This window comes from Corvus brachyrhynchos, unplaced genomic scaffold, assembly GCF_000691975.1.
Source record: "Corvus brachyrhynchos isolate BGI_N302 unplaced genomic scaffold, ASM69197v1 scaffold48, whole genome shotgun sequence".
Classification (NCBI taxonomy): Eukaryota; Metazoa; Chordata; class Aves; order Passeriformes; family Corvidae; genus Corvus; species Corvus brachyrhynchos.
The window spans coordinates 930,349-949,402 of record NW_008240027.1 but is presented as its reverse complement, the minus strand read 5'-3'; the positions used below and the strand labels follow the sequence as shown (position 1 = coordinate 949,402).

Below are 19,054 nucleotides of genomic sequence, written 5' to 3'. Positions count from 1 at the left end.
CCGGCACTGCCCCCGGGAGGACGGGGCAGTGCCGGTCCCGGAGCTCCTCCCGGGGCTCGTTCCTGCCCGCGGGAGTCGGTGTGGGCCTGAGGTGCTCGCAGGCCGCCGAGGAGGAGAGCTTCGTTATTACAGAATATCACTTAGGTTGGAAAAGACCTCTGAGATCATCGAGTCCAGTCTAAGACCAAACACCACCATGTCATCTAGACTATGGCACCAAGTGCAACGTTCAGTCTTTCCTTAAACACTTGCAGGGACGGCGACACCATCGCCTCCGTGTGCGGTCCATTCCCATGTCTAACCACCCCTCCTGTGAAGAAATTCTTCCTATTTTCCGATGTCCTGGTGTTAAGGAGGTGCATGTCCCCCTCCACATAGCTCAGGGCAGCGGGGGGCAGAGGAGCCGGCGGCCTGTGTGGGTTCAGAATCTCTGTCACCCCAGGGGAAGGGAGCACATCGCTCCTGCTCCGAGTCCAGCCTCATGCACTGAGGAACAGCACCGGCAGAGATGGCCAATTCATGTGTGCGTGACTGCCCCACCCTGCCCCAAAACTCAGCAGGTGAGTCTGGTTATGTGGCAGTTATGTCAACTCTTTTTTTCTTTTTCTTTTTCCTTTTTTTTTTAATTTCTTAAGGCAGCCCAGTGGGGAACTTCATTATGTGTGTGAGTGTTGCCCGTCTGTCTCCTTGCCCCAGCCCCAGCAGGTGAGCCTGACCATATGGCAAATGCAGTGCTGGGGACGGGAGGGCTTCTGTGTGCGCGTGTTCGCGGGCCCGCTGGGTGACACTCACCATGTGGCAAACACGGTGATGAAGGCTTTGGTGCAGAGGGGCTAATTATGTGTGTGAGTCCCGGGGGACCCGGCAGGCTGGGTGTGATCATGCGTGTCTCACTAATGCTTGAGCCGCAAGCTCCATTGTGCATCCTCAACGCAGACAACTCCAGCCTCTCGGAAGCAAGGCTGACCACGGGACAAGCACAGTGCTACAAGCTCAGGCATCAAGCCTAGACTCATGTTTATGTGCATACCCAGGCAGACGTGGGGCTGAACGCACCCCAAACCGGGTGGCTGTTAAAACTCTGAAACAGGGAGTACACGAGCAATGCTAGGCAATGGAAATGGGCAGGACTGTGTTTATTGTTATGTACACACTCAGGTGTTTGCTTCCTTAGAGCTAGTAAATTAATGTAACCATCTCCTAGTGACCAATGACCACTCATGGAAACACTCCAAGCTTAAAATGTAAGGCATGTAAAAATTGCATCTTTCTCCATCTAAGTTGTTATTTAAACATCACTTTACCTCTTTGTCTTCCTACCAAGTATGTGCCTTTTCTGCTCCAGTTCAACTCCTCTTAACAAGACTCGTGTGAATAATACCTGCAGGTTTTGCATGCGTAGATTTTTCTGTGGGGTCAGTTGCTTCCTTTCTCTCTGGAAAAGAGAAAGCCTGCTCCTTTTTGCAGCCTTGTTCGTTCTTCTTTCAGTTCATAGTTCTCTGGTTATTTTTGCAGCATCTATTTTTGTGGTTTCTTTTCCTTTACTGTTTCCTTTCTTTTTCAGCGGCACCTAGGCCTCTTTCCTTTATCTATTTCTCTTCGCTCTCAGTATCTTACTTTAGCATTACATAAAGCTAATTTAACGTTACTTTAGCCACATTCCTCTTCCATGATGAAATACCTGTCTAAAGTGGTGTACCAAGGGGGTTTTGTGATGAGGTTGGAAGATACACCCTTGCACAGAATGCTGGAAGCCATCTAGATCCAAGCTCTGGAAAAATATTTTCTAGACCTTTCCCTCTGCAGTCATTATAAACTATAGGTGGTCACTCTCATACTAAAAAGGTTGATTCGTCTCGCTGCTGACAGTGAGCTACACTAAGTGCCCACATCCCCACAGACACATTCTTTCCCTTACAGCCTTGCTCTAGGCCAGCAAATCACCCAGGCCTTCTGCTCTTCCTTATTTATTGCTGGGCAAATGATCCTGGGACTTCCTTCTTCAGAATATGCCACATATACTCTGATCTTCCTCTTCTTTCTTTTAGGTTCCCTGATAGCCATGTCCCATCCCAGCTGTCCTTCAGATAATTTCTCATATTACTTACTTCTTCGTTCCTTTGTTTAATATATATATTTTTTTTTAATCTTAAACAGTTCTGTCCAAGTTTGCAGCTCTAGTCTGGTTTCTTACCATGTCCCCACGTCCCCTTATTCCCTTTGTTCTACTTGCTATTCCAGCTTTAGTGTCCCCTCATCCATATTTCATTCCTATCTATTAATACCCATATAGCATTTTTCATCTGTAAATTTCTAAGAATTAAGTGCCTGTGGAGAGACCTTCCATATCTGTTCTTTGGGTGACCTCTTTATTCACATTTCCCTGAGACTCGCTTCTATGGTGACCACAAACACTAATCCAAAGGCCTTTTGCATCTAATTGCGAGTCGATTAACTCAACTCAAATACCTGCAAGAAGTTCTATTGAAATCAAAGACATTTGGGGGAAAGCACTTTTTCCAGTCAAATTATCTCTTCTGAGTTAACACACTTGAAAAACCTAGAAATGCCACACTCATTTTTTTAGTCTGAGTTTAATGCTATGTTATAGTCACCTCACCAAGCTGGTGTTAAATATAGATGATATGCAGTCTTTCCAAAAACAGTAAGATAATTTGACAAGAGAGAGCTGGAAAGTTCATACAGAAAGTTCTTTTGGAAATAGAAAGATAACTGAATGGTGTAACTTGAATCAGGGCTGAAGGGTGAGGGAAATGATTTTCAGGAGTTGATTTTTTTTATTTGTGCATTTTCAGAGCACCTAAGAACATGTTGGGGCTGTCATTAGTACAGAGAGGCCTTTGGCGCCAACAATATGATTTTGGACATTACAAAACAACAAAGAATAACAGAACACTGTTGCAAAACACTGGTGCCCTGGTTATCCTCACATTTGCTGCTTCAGCCCTATTCCTTGTTCCAGCGTGTCCCCCGCCCCCTTCTGCATCTTGGCAAGCAAAAGCTACCTCACTTCTGTGGCTCTTTGCAGCTTATTCCCACCCCATCATCTTTTAATAGCCTATGGAGAAACCAACGGCTTCCCCCCACACATTTCATTCAGTAATAACTCTCTGCTTGTTACATTTTCAAACCAGCACCTTCATGCTTTCCCTCGCTGCTGCTTCTCACTCCCACTCACCTAATTTTCCTCCTTCAAATCCCTCCCTAAAAATCTCCTCTGCTGTGATGTCTACTGAAGGAATGATAATGAATCGTCAGCTGTGTGCCAAGCTGAGAGTCTGTCATGGGGACTGGTCTGCTGTGTTGGGCAGCCACTGCCTGTGTGGGACTGGCAGTGCCTTGAAGCAGCCTCTCTTTTCACTCTGCTCATTATGGGTCCTGGGATGGGCCCTTCAAACTCGTTATATAAGCAAACAAAAATAAATTGAGGCAATTGAAATAAAAATGGAAATGCTGGCCAAAACCAAGAAGATTAGACAGTATTTCAGTTATGATTCATCAGCTTAGGTAAATTTACATAAAATTAATGTGACTGACAACTCCCTTCATTACAAATATTGAGAAATAAATTATTTTTCTAAATACAGATTTGTGCCATTTCTCTACTTATTTATAATCTGTAAGGACTTGAGGAGCATGCTTTACTTTTTTTATCTGTGCTTGTATTTGAAACATTAGATATTCCGTTGTTTGTTTATCTTTCATTTGCAACCTGCAAGGCTGCGGTGAGTAAAGAACATAAGAATAATAACACAAGAGCAAAAACTTGAAAGGAAAAAAGATTCCTGATCACTTTTTTTTTTAACATGAGGATAATTCAAATATGTTGAAGATCAAATGATTTGTGTTTTACATTCAATACTTCTGATTTAGCTAGAGGTGGCTGCTGTCAATACATGTCTGTCGAAACCCCAAAGATCTTCCAAGAAAATCAATAAAAATCCAATTTTACAATCCTGATATTTTCAGTGTTTAAAAAATTGGCAAAAAAACGCCCTTTCTTATACATTACAAAAAAGCCAGTAAGGTGCATTATTGATTTTTCTCAAATCATTTGTAAGTGACTGTTAAGGCTGGATGAGAACGAGAAGATGGAGCATTAGCACGAGTTTTGCATGCGTTTCACACACCACATGCATGGTGCTTGTTGTGGGTCTTCAACGTGGGGATTTAAGAATGCAGGTTTAATTGTGTAGAAATTATACAGGTACTCTTTTTGCATCCCTTTCCCCATGTAGAATAAAGTAGTGCAAGCATTCAAGTATATTTCAACTGTGACTACTGTCAGAGAAAAGGCCTTAACAATGGTTCCGATACAAGCAGGGCATTGATGGTGGCTGCACAAAAAGAGCAGGCACAATCCAAATTAAAAAAGAAGGAATAAAAAAGAGAAAATCAAAAGTCTGGTCAGAGTTTTTAGCCAGGTTGTTATGGTCTGGTGGATTCAGAGAGGAAATTAAATCTGATAAAGAAAGAAAAAGCCAAAATGAAAAACCAAAGCCCAGACTGAGGTAGCAAAATTGAAGTGAATTGTAAACCATGCACACATAGTGGAGGAATCCTATAATCTTATTATTGTAACCTTGATCCATTCGTTCTCCCAGCATTTATTGCTCTCATTAGTTATGTAATATCTGAAAGCACACTGTAAATTTTTTGTGTCAGGACAGTGTCTTTAATGTATTCTGAACATGCCTAGTATAATTAGAGAGCTTTATACAAAAATAATATTACCTGTTGGGTTTTTTTCTGTATTATTTCTAAGCATAGGAAAAATTAAAATGCAGCAAGTCTGGAAAGGTCAAACTGAATCTCCCCTCATTTTGTGCATGATTTCAGAAATAATCAAAGAGTTATGCTGAGATAACTGATATGAAACCAGTGACACCATCATCACAAAACTTGGATCAATTTGTGCCCTTGCAGGCAAAGCATCATCTCATTTCACACCTGAAAATATTTTTTTAAATTGTACATTTTATAGATATTTTGAACTGTTTGTTCCTAATGGTTTATTCTCACGGATATGCATCAATATTGTGCAATTACACAGAGACACTGTCGGCCCAAAGGAACCCAGGCTGCAAACGACAGCTGTGCTGGAAGGAAGGTGAACAACTTGTGACTCTGGCATTTGGAATGCTACCTTGCTTTTCCACTCTTCCACAAGCACTTCTGGGCTTGTAAAAGCCAGGGATCACCAATGTATAGAGCTCTCTCAGACGCACGTCCTTGCTCTTTCAGTGTCCCTCTAAGCCAGGCAGGGCTGACAAGGGCTCGGTTGCCAGCGTGCACTTCTGCCCTGCGTTTGACTAGGAAAGGGAAGGAAGGTCAGTGCCAGCCACCTGGGTGCAGAATGGAAAAAGAAATGTTACCCAAGGCCACGAGTAAACCCTTGCTATTACAAAACTGAGACTTTGAAATTCTTTTCAGGAAATAACCTTCATTTTTAAGTTCCCATCAGAAAGGTATACACGCGTACGTGATAAAAGCACGCTTTATCTGGGAAAGGTGAAGGGCTAAGTCAGTTCTCCTGGGATTTGAGCATGAGGATCAAGATGGTTTCGAATTTCAAACCTGAAGAATAATGTTAGGCTAGAATTCTGTGCCATTCAGAGGAGGAGCCCAAAGAACTCTTCTACACTGGAACCCTAGAATTCCCTGGAAGCCCGCAGTGGGGAAAGTGCTTTCCAGGGGTTCCTAACTGCGTAGCTGCTAAACAGAGTCTGTAACTTGGTGGGCATTCCCAAGGGGTCTACAGGATTCTGACCCAGTCCTGGTGGCAAAGATTACTACACCTATGCTTAGAAATTAAAGTATAGGCTTGTGTGATGTTTTAATATATTTACTGAAAATATTTAATATCTAAGTATTGGGTTTTCATTAATATTTCAAAATTATTATGGACATTTTCCAGACTCAGTCCTGTGTCTGTATGTACAGACACATTTTATGCATCGCATTTTAATCATCTATAAACCTTAAAGTTCTCTGCTATCTTTTAATCCTTCTCAGGATCTACTCTGATAAAATTCTTTTAATGTAGCCAATGAACATCTGGAAAAATGAGAGAGGTATAATCAGAACTTAATTTCGGATTAACTGAACAATTGTTTGCTGTCTTGAAACTGATTATTTGGCCCTCAACTGAAATTTAATTCTTTAGAGGAAAGGAGAATTCATAATGAATTTAGGAACCATGTTAAATTCCATACTTATAAAATAAACTTGTGATTTCTCAAGGTTCCAGTGGCACAGAAAAAGGAGCAGCAAATCTCTGAGAGACAATCACTACATGTAGCAGCTGGGAGAGAGGAGGTAAACTGAAATGGCAGGAATTTACTTGAGACTGCAATAAGCTTATGTTCACTAACACATGGCAACTAATACACGATAAAATCCCAGTGCAGAAAGGCCATTTTTAGTTTTCACATTAGCAGATCATGGTAAACAGTTGGCTCACCCTAATATGCACTTCTCTTCCCTAGCATTTTTTTCTCACACTAAGTAGCAAGGAACTCTCTTTTGCTCCTATCACATACAAGTCCTACGAGTACTCAGATACGAGTGAAGGAGAACTATGCCAATGTCAGCCACATGGATGAACAGTGATGGGTTTATTCCTTTTAGGAATCCAAGGAATGAACTCAGGGGCTGCCGGTTGATTGCCTTTGGTAGCTAAGTTGGTGTGAGGGCTTGAGTCCAATGCATTTGATGGCTCGAGGTTGTCAGCCCTTGAGGTCCTTGTTCGTCTTTCACCTTTGGATTTGCACTGCACTTGTGCAGGAATATTGCTGCCTTCCCAGTTACTCCATAAGCCCTTCAGTGCCACCAAAACAACTCCCTGGAGTGCAAAATATTATCAACATTTGCCTTTAATAATAGTACAATAAGGAAAACTCAAGCCCATAGCAGCACTCCATCAGCTTAGGAAAGGGATAAGAACATGTTAGACCCATTCTCTGTGGAATCCAGGGCACAGAGTAAAGCAAAATGTGGGACCTACCAAAGCCAACCACCTTCCCTCAAGAGTACAGGAAATAGCATTGTTCAGTGATTCTAGTCCTAAATACTACCTACTATGGCAAAATAATGAGAACTCAAGAGAAAAAGATCATTATGCCTCCAAGGACAATGTCATTTCTGATGATGGTCCACAAGATGATCAGGGATTGGTGCTCCCCACACAAACTCCAGCCTTACCAGGGTGAGATAGGCAGACAGACACCTGGCTTTAGTGGTGCTAGAGAATCCTTAGAGAACCAAGGCCACATTCACAGTAACATTTTTAAATCACTATTTTATGTGTTTGGAGACATGAAACACACAGCATCTTTTCCTTAATTTCTCTGTTTCATCCAAGTAATACAAAATTCTAGGTGTTCCTGAACACCATGATTACCAAAATTGTTTCCTTTGTTAAAATAGCAGTGCTGAGAACTGAATATCCAGTAGGACATAATCACAATTATCTGTCCCCAACCTTGAACCTTGAGTCTGTAGAAAAAATTACATGAACTTTTAAAAGTTTGTATCCATAACATTTTCTGCATTCTAAAGCTTCAGTGACCCTTCCGGCCTGCAAACTTTCTGCCCCTCACTGCAAGAGTTAGTGACCCTATAAATGAAAAAAAAACCCTTCAAATTAAGATCTTAAGGAAATTAATGGGTATATATGTATCTGATCAGAATCTGCAGAAATAATTTAATGTAATTACTAGCTAATCCATCTTGAAATCAAGGACAATTTAAAAATTAAGGCATTCATATGAAATTAGAATCACTTGAAGTTTGGATGAAGGAAGTACACAGTAAAAATGTGGTTAAATTACCAGGTTTATCTTCTAAATGAAGATACTTGGTGAAGCACAGATGGGCTACTTTATTTTGTAATCCTCTGACCCATAAGGATTGGCACTGAGACAGTGTTCCCACTAATATATCTCTCACTCCGTACTTTTTCATGTGGCATTGAAATACTACATTTGGGAACTCATTGACTCACTTAGGAGGGTGGCTGCTGTACCAGAGAAAGGAAGCTGATTTCCTTTTCATATTTTGAGCACACACAAAAGTGGTGGCAACTTAGAAATCAGCTCTCGGAAAAAGGACCTGGAATAGAAAAGCTCTTAAAATCTTACCTGCCAGAAAGTAATGTTCCATTATACAGAAGGGAGGCTCAGTACTGAGGGTCTGATTAAGGAGAGGGCACAGCGCTGTCCAGGACACCTAATCTTGACCATTCCTGAAACTGTGCCAAAATTGTAATGAGGGGCAGAGCTGCTCACAAGCCAGGTACAGTATCTGCACCGTGACGATGTCTGTAGAGGAGGCTTCCAAGTAAATTCCAGCTTTGCTTAAAATTCTGTGCTGGAATCTGCAGGACTGGACACTACAGCAGTGAATCCATCAGCCACCTGAAGTTACATCATCCTGATGAGGTCATATGTGACTTAGCAATCACTTAAGGATCCTGCTATAGAGCAAGAAACTGATTTCCAAGTCCCAGCCTTGCCCATCAGGATGTTCCTCCCATACAGAAAGCAAGAACTTTTAAGGGGAGCAGGTGCAGCCAGGCAGTGAACCTGAAAGTGACAGAAATGTGGGTAAAGTGTCCCAGTGTGGCATGGCACTCTGACAGAGATCCACACAAGAGGCACGACTAAAGGAAACATAAGAATAGATGCTATTTAATTAGGACCTTCACAGAAAAACATCTGGTATAATTGGTTAAGGGGAAGTCTTCACTCAGGCAACATTTACTGGGATATAAAAAATGTCCAATTGTAAATGCTAATTAAACAGCAGGGCTAAAGTAACTGAGTTTTGCCTGCCTGCCTAAGAGGTAAGGTTTATAATTTATGCTGTTATGGGACAGCTGCGAGAATAAATAATTGCATATCCAAAAAGTCAATTATGCCCTTCTTTTTGTAATGACATGCTCCAGAGGTCAGAGAATACTTTAAGTAACATAGCCAGTTTTTCAATAGAGATTGAAGCTTGATTGCTGTTCAGTGTGAGTAAACTGGCAGTGGCAAAACAAGCATGATGGATATTCCACCCTGTCTGGTGGTGTGTTATTGGCCCACCACCACCAAGCTCTAGGCACCCTCATGCCCTTTGGTTTCAGCAAACAAATTCTCTTGATTTTGAGCCATCTGGCCCATAACAGTTTCTCTAGGAACTCATACCATTGATCATGTATTATTTCAAAACGTCCTTTCAAAGGAAGTTTACTAACAAGTTTTAGTGATAGTTATATATATAGTTTAAACTGATGCAAATTCCACGGCAGGTACACATCCATTAGCCACAAATTCAGTGACAAGCCCATGTTGCAGAACTTCTTCAGACCTTTTGCAATGGATGCAGCCTGGCTTTACCTCACCCCCCAAGGTTGCCTCCAGATTATTCACAGGCAAGCCTGGACCTTCTGCAGAGTCTCCAGCATCCTTTTTCCTTGGCAGCACAGTACCTGCCATTGCAATCCCTTCAAAACAGTCTCCATAACAAAGAAAATTCTGCTTTATTAACTTTCTTCTTGCTTATCTTCCTTGTACTGATGGAATGACTTAACACTGCAAATGGGAAGGAAAATGACAGGTTTAGAGGCCAGTCATACAGAACCACAGAACATCTCAAGTTGGAAGGTGTCCATAAGAATCATCAAGGCCAACTCCCTTGCATGCTCCTTGCATGACTAGCCAATCCATATGACTCAGAATGTCGTCTTCTGTGAAGAGAGAGGGATGTTTGCCCTTGAATGCCATTCTCGGCATTAACATAATCTGTGGGATTAAAAAGCACCATTTGTCACATACAGTGAACAATTAAAATAAAGAATCTCCCATGAAGAGCCCTCTTCCAAACCAGTGACACCCACAGGAGCTTTATGTCCTTCATGTGAACACCATTAAGACTATTTTTTAATAGTTATCATGACACAGTATAGGCTACAGTGCATTTGCTGCACTTTCAAACTGTGGCCCTCAAACAGTGTGAATTCTGTGAGAAGACTGCAGACTGAGCAGTGGCAGACAAATGCATTGAACTCTTAAGTTAGTTTATAGCCTTTTAAAGTGCACGTAATTTTCTCACAAACTAAACATCTGCAGCAAGTGGAAAACCTAACTTTAAAAACTTGTAATTTTTTTTTAAGTTCATAGCCTCTAGCAATATATTAAAATGAGCAGTAGGTATAAAACTATACTCAAAACCTTAAATGTTTTCACAAGAATTTTTACTTTTAATAATTTAATTTATTGCATTTTAGATTTGAAAGTAGCAAGGACAATTTCAAACGAAAACTTCAAAAACAAGATATAACCAAAGACTTTTTCAGGATGAAAGAACACATGTAAGCAGGATCAAGACCCTACAGTGAGATCAGCTATTAGCTAATTAAATATGTGACTAAAATTCATCATTTTAAATAGCAGCCGTATTGATGGTGAGCAATCTGGTAAGCAAACAAATGATAGTGGATTTTTTTTTTCATCTCTTCAGAGAGAAACATTTATCTTAATAAGATTCACTGTGCCATAATACACGTGGAATAAGTCAATGTCTACTAATTAAAGGACATTGTCAACCTGATTTTCTAAACAGCTAATTAAAATATGTAGCATCTAACAACAGTCCTTCTTGCAAAATATGCTATGTTTAAAATACACATCCGTGGAAAAGTTACTTGTTTTTCTATTCCCTTGTGTTTGCCTTTTTAAAGGGTTTTTCAAGAAAGGAGGATCTGCTGAGCTGAGGTTCTATTTCTGTATCAAGTTCCATTGATATACACCCCTGTACTAAGGCAGAAGCCCAATGATTTGTAGGTCTAAAAGGCTATACAAGACAACAATGACACTAATCCTAAGGGTTGTTGCTTTTTCAGAGATGACATGATTTTTCCATCTCTGGTTTTTGTGGGGATTTGAGATAATCTAGATGTTACTTGAAACTGCAAAATTTTCAAGAAGAAATGTGATTTTCCTGTTGATGAGGAATCTTTAACCTCCCATTTTATGTATTATGTTAGTTTCTCAGAATAAGCAGGCTTCTCTCTTTCTTATTCTGATTCTGTAAGTAGCTTTTTCAAGAGAAAGAAGTTGTTGTAGATCTGTCAGCAAGGCTCTGGGAGTAGGAGGATGTTTGGATTTCCGGCATATTGCAACGCAGTTCTTGGCCACCAGCAAAGCTATGTGTGTGAATCTCATTTTATATCCGTTGTTTGCAATACCACATATTTTAAGAGACATTTGAAATAGTCTCTGTACTCCTAATCACAAATCATTCCCTAAAAGACGCTGAGAAGGCAAAATACAAACCTTTACAGGACTCATGTCAAGACACAGTGGATGAAATGATGCTGTCATGGAATTAAAATAAAATCAGTCATATCTTGAACAAGTTAGTCTGTGTTCAAAGTTCTTAGCTCAAATCAGCTTATTGTGTGTTATGTTTGTTTTTCTCTCCCAATTCAGATTGTCATTTTCTGTGACATACCTTTTACATTAAAATATTAGCCAGCTAATCTTATTAGCCAATTTTTAAATCTATATTAAAATGTATTTTTGCAGTGCAGAAATCTGAGACAGTGGACTACAAACTCTGTGACTGCTAATTATTTTCAAACCTGGAAGTATGCAGAGCTCATCTTCAATTCCTATTTGCATTATTTTTTTTCTCTAAAGATCACCCGAGTCACCACTCCCACCATTTCCCCTTCTTTTCTATCCTCGACCAGTACACAGAAAACATCATTTTCCCAGCCAAGGCATATGCAACATCCTTCAGAATGCGTCAGAGCAGATCCCTCATCAGCCAGAGGAATCACTGTGTTAATATGAACTCCTTCCTGCCCAGCAGCACCAAACAATATTGGGATTACACATTTTTTCTTCTTCAGCAAAGAGGTGATTTTAGCACGTTACCTAATACGTTGTAAACATTTTCCTTTCATGTACCTGTGCCCTTTTGTGGGCAAGTGCCCAGCTCCTCCTCCCAAATTATAATGACAGCTCAATGACTGACCAGAGGCTTTTGCAATCTTACACAGGACAATGACTTGAAACCAATACCCTCTCTTGCAAATAATTCCAGAATAAAAATGTAACTGAGGGCTGTGTCAACAATGACTTAGGAGGGCAAAATACATTTTACTTTTCTCTAACTCTCTGCATTTTTCAGTGTTAACAGGAGTTAAAACCTGGTTTAGTCATTAAAGTAACCAGGTATGAATTCTTGAATCAAAGAAACCTCAGGAGATGCTGTTGTTGAGAAAGCAGATTTATTTTCATACAAACAACCATTTTTCTCATCCTAACTTCATCTAAATGGGTATATATCTTTAATAAACAAACCCATTATTTTGAATTGTATCAAGATATTTTCACTGCTCAAACAAAAAATGCTAAAATGCTAAAAGCATTTTGGTTTTTTTAATACACATCTAGCATGTTCATTGCCATAATGCAATACTGTAAATGCCAAAAAAGTGAATCACTGATATACAATTTTAAAATGCCAGTGATTTCCCAGCTGTCACTGATCTTGGAAAATTTCCCCAGTAGCATGTGGAGATCAATAATTGTTTACAGACTTTTTAGTCCCTGTTTGTAAGGAGGGTATCACTGTGGACTATGTCAAAGCTTTTAACTATGAAGTTAAAGATTGGTTTCACACTTAAATTTATCCAAAAGCTCATCATGCTAAAGAAACATAAGAATGATGATCCCGGGAACTACTGCTTGTCCTCTGGGACCATAATGGTGCAAGTCTGCTGGAGCAATTCCTGAAGAAAGAAAGGGGATTAGAAGCAGCATCCAGCATGGATTTTCCAAGGTTTGCCCCACCTGACCAAGCCTAATGACCTTCTGTGATGCACTGGAAGATGTGCAGACAAAGGCAGAGCCATAGATGTTGCCTACCTGGCCTTCAGCAAGGCTTTCAGCATGATCTCCCACAACACACTCACATCCAAGCTGGAATTTTACAGTGTGGATGGGCAGACTGCTACCAGGCTAACAATCTCCTGCCAGGCCCAAGGGGCTAACGCGTCCTACTCCACCTGGCAGCTGCTTACCAGGGGCATTCCTTGGGCATCTACCATCAGACCTAAGCCACAGAATATCTGTCAGTGTCCTGGAGGAGAACACAGAGCACAGATTATTTATTAATTTTTATTTTTTTTTAGGATATTTAAGCACTGAAACAGGTTGTCCAGAGAGGTCGGGGAATCTCGATCCTTGTAGGTTTTCAAAACTTCATTGCATCCCATCCTCAACAAACTGATGTGATTTCAGTGTTGACCCTGATCTGAGCAAGAGTTTGTACTAGAAAACCTCCTAAAGTCCCTTCCAACTGAATGATTCTATGATTCTGAGAAAGAGGCTTTTCAAGGTTTGGCTTTGCCATCCATCCTATTCCTTAGGTTCTCCTTATACATGTGTAGTTCTGGGCTGATGTCAAAAGTGAGTAAATTACCATGTCCTCCTCATCCTTGTAGCTCAGAAGCACATTTAAGATCAATACCCTGTGCATGCTGATCCCAAATTCCATGGCAACGTTAATGTATCCCATTAGCAGAAAATACCCTTCACTCACTATTTTGCTCTCCTTGCACACGTACTCATGTGAAAGCGGGTAAAGAACCTTTCTCTTCTGAATCCAGATGATTTTCTATTTGATGTTTTTCAGAAAAGGTACTGAAAAATAATTTTGTCTTTGATTATGTCTCTTTACAGTTTATTCATCAATGGTTTTAGTTATGGCAGATCAGTTCTTTTCTGTGCTCATCCATTTCTCTTCTGTTTCATCTAATTTTTCATCAGCTGAATCTTTTCCTTGTTTAACTGCAATGAGAGCTAAGGTTTCACACACATCACTGTGTCCATAGCTCTAAGCATTAATTGGATAAGAAACTGTGATGCAAATTGGTAACAGGGCATGCTATATCCCAACACTGTAAAGAAATGTGAATTTTGCACTGTTCTTGTGAAAACCAAGATTTAATTACATTACTCCATGTAGTGAAACACACTGGAACCGGTGTCCCTTACAGCCTTTCAGAGGTTTCATCTCTTCACAGCTACATTCATACTGCAAACTCCCTGCTTAGCAAATCAGACATTGCAGGCAATCCTCAAAATGAACAATAACACTGCAGTGTAGTAATTTGTCATAGGATTGCACATTCTAAATGTGACACTATTTAGCAAACAGTAGAAATGTATACTGGAAATGAACAATATATTTCTCCCTAATTCCTTTAGTAAGAGTGGTTAAACACATTAAATTGTGCAGTTTCATATCCAAGGTCTTATTTCCAGCATTCCAAATACTGCCAGAAAGTATTTAAACCTTGTGTGTATAATCATAAAGAAAAAATCTGAATTGTAAGGAAAACTTCCAAACATACACATTTAAAGTGACAACCGGAATTCTCCAAATTTGTGCAATTAAAACAACATAAAATGGAATTTCTAAGGTATGACATATATGCAAAATTATTAAGTATGGAAATAGCCAGAAGCCTTTTTGGGGCAACTATAGGTACATCGGTGGCTTTGCCACAAACTGAAGCCAAAGACCAACTTCTTTTAAACCCATGAGAAATCCTACACTTTTCCTGCGGTGCAGTACCGTGTGTATCAACAGAGAAAGCAGTTCAAACATTTTCAACCAGAAAAAAAAGTCTTAAAAGTCCAGAAAGGTAATAAACAGTATCGTCTTCTTCTTTATCCTTGTTCTTCTTTTTACTCCTGGCTATGCAAATTAGAAAAAAGTAGAAAGTTGGGATAGCAGTGGAAGACTCACCAAAATACACTTCAAAACTAAGAAAAAATATTTAAATTGGTATAAAAAAAATCAATAGTTATACTGACAGTTGAAGGCAGAGTGAATACAAAGTCATGTGGCTCCAAGGCCTGATCTTTTAAGCTGCTCCTAATTAAATGCAGCTTTGCTCTTACTGGATGTTAAGAGCTTTCCAGGTTACTGCCCGTATTAAAGGAAAATTAGATACTTATCTGTATGAATGTTGCAAAGTTGATTGAAAAAAGATAATGTGTGAAGACTGTGTCAAAAAATAATACTGCTGATTCATTCTAATGTGCTTAGACATTCCTGAACTCTGATGGTTCATCAGTACCTCGTAGTATGGGTCATAATCCTTAGCAGATAAATGCTTAATCCGAGATAAATCGTAATAAATCCAAATGAGATTAGACCTTTACCAAAATATCCAATGAGTGGTGTAAAAACATGAGTGACTGTGATACATCAGTGGGAGTCACCAACTGAATTCTTTACAGAAGAGCAGAGAAGGTGCAGTAATACTTAAAAGCAAAGCAGAACTGTTCTGATCAGCACCACTCGGGGGCTGGTGTTGAGTGTTCTTCACCAGCCTCCCTTCTTATATTCCTCTGATCTGCAAGGCTTCATGGTTTACATCAGTGTTCTGTCAAAGTCACCTACTTTCTGAAACAAATGTTTTATTTATCTCCTCCTTCCCACTCCTACTATTGTGAATCCGAATAAAACCTGCAGGAGCCTTAAGGCTAAAACATTCAGAGGGATCCACCGGCATTTTCATCCCCTCTATATTTGGTAGCTTATGATATCAGGTTAACTTGTTAAGTATTTACAGTAAAGGACATCTTTGCATAGCATTTTAAAAAATCAAAAAGCTACATTTACTAAAATCCATGGTGCTATGATTGAGTAAATGCATTATGGTTAGAGATGGACAAAAATATAAGAAAAACTGTTTGCTGCTAAAACCTGAGACTGCTGTTAAAGTCTAGACTCTTTACCTGGAAGAAATTTTGCCTGACTTTACTTGTGACACAAATATAATCTCATAACCTGCTAACTGTAAGCAAAAAGCTGTTGTCTTAAAGAAAAAGCATTTCAGCTACATTTTTAGAAGTTTTTTATTCTGTAATAATAAAACCTCCAAGAAATTCTATTCCAAAAAATTGTGTTGCCTTACGTCCTGCCATTTAGAGGAAAAATCACTACAAGAAATCACTATTTAATAAACTGTAACCTGAATTAAATTACAGTTGTGAATGAAGCTGCCCATGGAAATCTGAGTTCCATTAGCATTATTGAGCATACTCAGAGTCGTGATCCTGGGACATTGACTTCATGGGAGTTTTGACTGTGGGAAGAATTAAAGTTTGAATCTGATGTCCTCAAAGCCTTTGATGTGTTTATAGCTTTTATAGGTCAGTTGCAAAGATAAGCTTTGTAATGGCTTTCTACACTTACCCTAGAAAAGCACTTACACTCTCTTTCCATTGCTAAAATACAGAACTGTTTACTTCTGACATTTGCTATTTGTTCTAAACACCGTGGTGTGCATTACCCATGTATTGATTCAGAATGCACCTTCTGAACAGGCAATTTCCTCGCCCTGCTCTGACAGCAGAACAGAGAAGCCACCAGATGTTGTCACCATCTGACTTCAGCTGGCGCTGCTGTTTCATCATCAGGTGATGTGAGCACAGCTCTGCCTTGGGTGTTATGATTTCAGCAGTGACCTGGGTATGCGATTCTTGTTGGCAGCTCCCGCCCCCTCCATTCAGCCCAGGTTTCCAAACTCCAGCAGATGCCATTGTTGGTGGCTCGGATGAGACAAAGAAATGGGGCGGGCGGTGGGAGGAGTACAGTGAGCAAGATGCTCAGGTAGAGACAGAGGCACACAGAGCAACACAGGTGATCTCCAGCACAGGTGCAGAATGAGCACTCACGTCCTCTGAGTTGAGACTTCGCCTCACTTTCACTGCCTACAACACACGACTCATTTTTCTGAAATGTAAGTTCTTATTTTAGAAAGTGGTTTTGTTGATGGTTTTGCCATGTAACTAAGAAATGAGGTAACATGAAAATGAACTGAATCTTTGTGCAGTTTCTAAATCATGCATTAGCAGTATTCAGTTATAAGAAACATTCACAATTACTTCCTGTTTGAGCAGATCTACCCAGCATTCTCTTTTCATAATAACTATGTTGGTCTTTACACTTCTCAAGGGTACAGAAGACTTTCCTATGACTATTTTTGGTTATATTTTCAAAGACTAGTTAGGAATATCCTCTGAATCAAAACATCATCAAGCAAATGCCACATAATTATCAATAGTTGTACAACAGTGTAGACCTTTCTCTACACCTGTGGAGAAATATTTGCACTGTAACCAGATCCAGTAGAACTATAAAACAGTAGATGCAAGTTTTTGGAGTATTAAGTAGTTTTTTGGGTTTTTTTCCAGAGAGCTAAAAAATCTAGGAAAATAACTGAAGTCCTGAATAGTGCAGCCTGGGTATGCCACAAATAAAAAAGCTGTGTAAGAGATGTCATTTCCTTGGGTATACAGAGCTCAAAGTGAAACGCTTTTAGAAAAGCTGTTGTCTAATGTGGTGATACCTTATCATTTAATGGATTGATGCCCTTTTCCTGACTTGTTTGCAGCTAGACTTCTCAGTTTTTGAGAATATCAATACCTCTTCAAAAGTTGTAGAGGCTGTAAGTAGGAAGGATTTTCCATCATTCTGTCAAAATAAACAGAAGGAAAATATCCACCGCACCTAAAAGTACACCAACACTACTTTGGGTTGGAGAGAAGTATCCTGAGACCAGGACACTGGTTAGGGGCAGATAATTTAATATAAGACAGAGTGCTGTGAGAAAGTCAAACTTGTTTACAGGAAAACAAATAGTCTTACTTGAGCTTCATCTGGATTTCCGACAATGACATTTCGTATCTCCTCTGTTTAAAATAATTCATGTATTTTAGGGGTTGTCTGCACAGAGTGTATCACAGATCCTTTTCCTATGTGATAGCATGGCTCTAAAAACAAGAGGATTTGGACCAAACTAATAGACAGATGAAGCCAAACAAACAAATTGCTGCTATGTTAATTTCTGAAACAGATGGCTCTGATCCAACATTTGCTGGGAAATGCAATTCCTTGTCAATCTAACACAGAATGATGTCTATCCTTCTGTAATCCTGTATGTATAGCATAAAGGGAGGAATCTGGCTCAGGATACTCCACCCACAGCTAAATTTATACACAAAGAACTGAAAATCAAAGTGCATAAACAAGTACAAATTCTGCCATCCTTACTGGAAACGGAGATTGGACCCTGTTTTGAAGTTTCAGGTACAGATCTTCAAAACGCCTGAGATGTTCAGCCTTTCCTCACTTTGCGGTAGAAATACCCTTGAAATTAATGCAAGTTGTATATACGGCTTGCAGCACTAAAGTAAACCAGGCAAGCTAGAAGCTTCTAATTCTTTTAGACTCCAGGTATTTTATTTAAATGTCTGAGATTCTGTTACTTTTAACCAAGCTACCTGAAACAAAAATAAGTCAGTAAAAACATAAATAATTACACACCCAGGTTCCTGACCAGGCCACAGCAGAGGCTGAGGCTATGGGTCTAACTCGCCTTCCTCAGACAGTTTTTGCTGCTGGTGAATCTTCATCTAAATTTAGCCTAATGTTAAGAATGACCTACACAGCAAGAAAATAAACTGTTTAAAAAAATATAGGACAAAGCTTATGTCTACGGAAAAGCTTCCCACAATGTTCTATTTGCGGCACACGATCATACATTTGTGTCACATCATCTTATCCTTTCCTTGAGCACTGATTGAAAAAGAGGCTTTTTAACCTACTCAAAATTCTTCCTCATACATCTTTATGGGAGAAGGTCACGACCCCAGTCAGAGACAAGGGGAAGCACTTGCATGGTGGAGATCATCACAAACCTCACCCTGCCCGCTACACTTCATTAATTTCCATTCCCACGTCGGGAACCACCCGGGAGGGAGCGGAGCTGTGCGGACGCTCCTGGGTGCATTACCCCGGTTCTTCCCTCCCCGCACCCCCGCGTGGGCCTCCGCGACCCACACGTGTGCCCTCTCCGCCGCCTGGCCTTGCGGCCGCACCCCGCACAGCTGCCGCCCATCCCGTGCGCCATAAGAGCCCTCCCCGCGCCGCGCCCCGCGGGCTCTCGAGCACGGCC

The 19,054-nt window shown here is 40.2% G+C and overlaps 1 protein-coding gene across 2 annotated transcripts in view; it reads left to right on the top strand.

The window, feature by feature from the left end:
* Positions 1–171: 171 nt before the first annotated feature.
* ELAVL4 (ELAV like neuron-specific RNA binding protein 4) overlaps positions 172–19,054 on the top strand; it is a 100,801-nt gene continuing 81,918 nt past the window's right edge. Inside the window, exon 1 of one of the 2 annotated variants that reach the window (XM_017743568.1) lies at positions 172–560. In XM_017743568.1, coding sequence (XP_017599057.1) covers positions 294–560 — 267 coding nt within the window. In that variant the 5' untranslated portion in view covers positions 172–293. The remainder of the gene's footprint in view (positions 561–19,054) is intronic. The other variant, XM_017743567.1, reaches the window with a different exon arrangement.